The sequence below is a fragment of the Montipora foliosa genome, chromosome 13, assembly GCF_036669935.1.
Source record: "Montipora foliosa isolate CH-2021 chromosome 13, ASM3666993v2, whole genome shotgun sequence".
Classification (NCBI taxonomy): domain Eukaryota; kingdom Metazoa; phylum Cnidaria; class Anthozoa; order Scleractinia; family Acroporidae; genus Montipora; species Montipora foliosa.
Window position 1 is genome coordinate 25,384,070 of NC_090881.1, and position 2,786 is coordinate 25,386,855.

The following is a 2,786-nucleotide window of genomic DNA, read 5'->3' on the forward strand; positions in this document are numbered from 1 at the left end:
AAGAAAAAAAACAAAAATAAGGACGAAATACAAAGTTCTTCAGCATCTTCTTTTCGATATGAATGATTTTAGGCCAATAATACTTGGTATTATGCATGGATTGAAAGATGCTATAATAGGGATGACAGCGTTAATAAGACTCAAGAGTGTTTTAGAAGAGAACCAAGCCGAAAAACAGGGTGAATTTGGCACACAATCGTCTCAACGAAATCGAGAGAGAAGAAAAGTGGACAACAAAACAAAAAGGTAACACAGATGGTTAGTTATAAATATGCCGTGAAATATATTGTCGGAATCTTACGTTAATGGTTGGTTGTAGGAGGAGTGATTAAACACGTATTAATGTTTTCACAATCTATAGTGGCCTAATTTGAGTGTATAATAATTTTAATGTGTAGGTCGACAGTACAATGCTGTGATGTCCTGTTGTCACGCATTGTTGTACACTCTTTCTTTTAGAATTCCTAGAATGATTTCTTTATCTCGCCAAAGCTAAGTAATGACAAACGTTTCCTTTTCCAAGATATTGGTAATAAATTATGTTAGCACACGTTAGAATTAATTAAGTGGCATATTAGCAATACAAATACTTGTACAAACTGTACAAATAATGCTGTTTGCAAACACAATCAACAATGTCTGCTCGCATTGGCCCAAGTGTTGAGCAGTTGGAGATGTTGTGGTGCAATTTTATATAATATTTGGTTTAAAAAAATTCAAATTATTTCAATTTTGATTTTTCCTGTTAGAGATTTATGATAATGAAAATTAGACAGAGAAAAACCAAAATTGAACTGGTATCTATAAGAGACATTAGGGACCTTTAGATTCTAGTACAAGGACAAGAATGAGTACAAAACACAGGTCACAGGTCACAGGTCACAGGTCGTTGTTTTACCAATACAGGAAGTATCCTAAACATTCATAAAAGCTAACCTTAGGCCTAAATTAGGCCTAAAGAAAAGTTTTTAGGCCTAAGGTTAGCTTTTATGAATGTTTAGGATACTTTCTGTGTAGGTAAAACAATGACCTGTGACCTTTGTTTTGTACCTGCCCGAATGAGTACGAGATTTGCCTGCCGGTTTTTAGCAAAAATACTCAAAAATTTTATAACCCAGGTGATTAATCTTCCTCTTGGTTAGCAGCATAGGTTCCTCAGATATTCTTATTGCTGATAACGGAGCCTTTTTCTGATTGAAAAAAGCCAAAACTACTACCGTGTAGGTGACTTGTTTTGACACGACAACATTTTTGCAAAACCTCATTACAAAAAGGACGACAGTATCACATTTTTCTCGCCAAAATGACACTGGTTTGCGTGCACTCACTGTTGTTCTATGAGAAAATCTTGTACTCGTAGTCATTCTAATCCTAGAATCTAAAGCTCTCTATTAATTTACTATTAAGTTTTAATCTATTCACACCTAAAGCATTCCCAATCTATCAGAGAGTAAAATCGTTTGGCTTTTAGGTTGGGTAGGGTTAAATAAAATGTCTAGATAAGAGTGGATCATTTCTCTATTTCGTCTATAGCTGGTGAATTAAATGAAAGAAATGTATATATTTAAAGCGCTGGCTATAGATGAAATAGAGAAAGGATCCTTGCAGTTATTGGGACAAATTTAACCCTTCCAAACCTGAGATTTTACTCTGGCTAACACCAGACAATCTTACCCGCCAATTGGGGTTGAATGGCTTTGGGTGTGAATGGCTTAATGCATTACCATCTCCATGGAGACTGTGTGATGCAGTTTCATTGAGGCCTGCATAGAATAATTAACAACTATTCACTGAAGTGGAGGTGGCTAGCGGTGGATATTTACCGAGCCGGGAAGCGGCAAGGTAAATATCCAACGCTAGCCACCGACACTGAGGTGAATAGTTGTTTTAGTATATACATAAACAGTGAGATAATATACAGCACAAAAAAATTAATTTGGATGTTTTCTTCACTTGTAACGGATGCAAATTGGGACGCCATTTTTTCCTGAGTTGCTCGGAGGTAAATAGCACAGGATATTTGGAGTTTGATGAGCCAATCAGTGCGGAGGTCAGGCCTATGCACTGTTTTAGTATATGCTAAATCATCAGTGAAACACCAAATAATTTCACAAAAGACATCGAAAGGCGCTATTTTCATGTGTGAAAATAACATTTTAACTTCATGTGTGAAGATATCATGTTTTCGTGCGAAAGCTCACTCACTATTTGATTGGTGTTTACATAATAAAAGCAAATCTTGGAAGGTACTGGCTATAAAATGAGACAAATTAACGTGTACACAACTGTAACAGGATGCAAGCAAATGTATAATGTAGTGCCCAGCATCGTTGCAACTTGTTGTCTAATTTGTTTGTCTGTTTGCACAAAGTTGCGTTACAGAGCAGTAATATGTGGTGGAAATAGTGGTAAGATGCCAAAATAATATTTTTGCTTGCACTTCATGAACCTTTATACACCTGTAGCACCTGAAATCAAACTTGGCATTCAAGGATCTGTTTCACTGTAACACAGTTATGAACTACTGAATTTATCATTAATGTGTTGTGGGACACTAATGCATGAACCCCAACATAAAAATTCAAGCCGTAGGCTGCACCTCTGTATTAATCTTCCTTTTTAAAGTGCTGGGTTGTGAAATAATATAATCAAATTTTTTAGCATTCAGTACTGGAAACTCTTGCTCTACCTCTCTTCTCCATTTTCACCTCCATTTCACTTTTTCTTGCAATGAATCATTTTTTGGTTTCATGCTTTGCATATTTTCAGCTCTGTAGGCATGAAAG

General features: G+C 35.9%; 1 protein-coding gene across 1 annotated transcript in view; it reads left to right on the forward strand.

The window, feature by feature from the left end:
- Positions 1–2,786, forward strand: part of LOC137983286 (etoposide-induced protein 2.4 homolog) — a 10,784-nt gene continuing 7,998 nt past the window's right edge. The window contains exons 1-2 of the mRNA XM_068830488.1: positions 1–246; positions 2,770–2,786. The exon at positions 2,770–2,786 is cut by the window's right edge and continues 53 nt beyond it. Coding sequence (XP_068686589.1) covers positions 59–246; positions 2,770–2,786 — 205 coding nt within the window. The 5' untranslated portion in view covers positions 1–58. The remainder of the gene's footprint in view (positions 247–2,769) is intronic.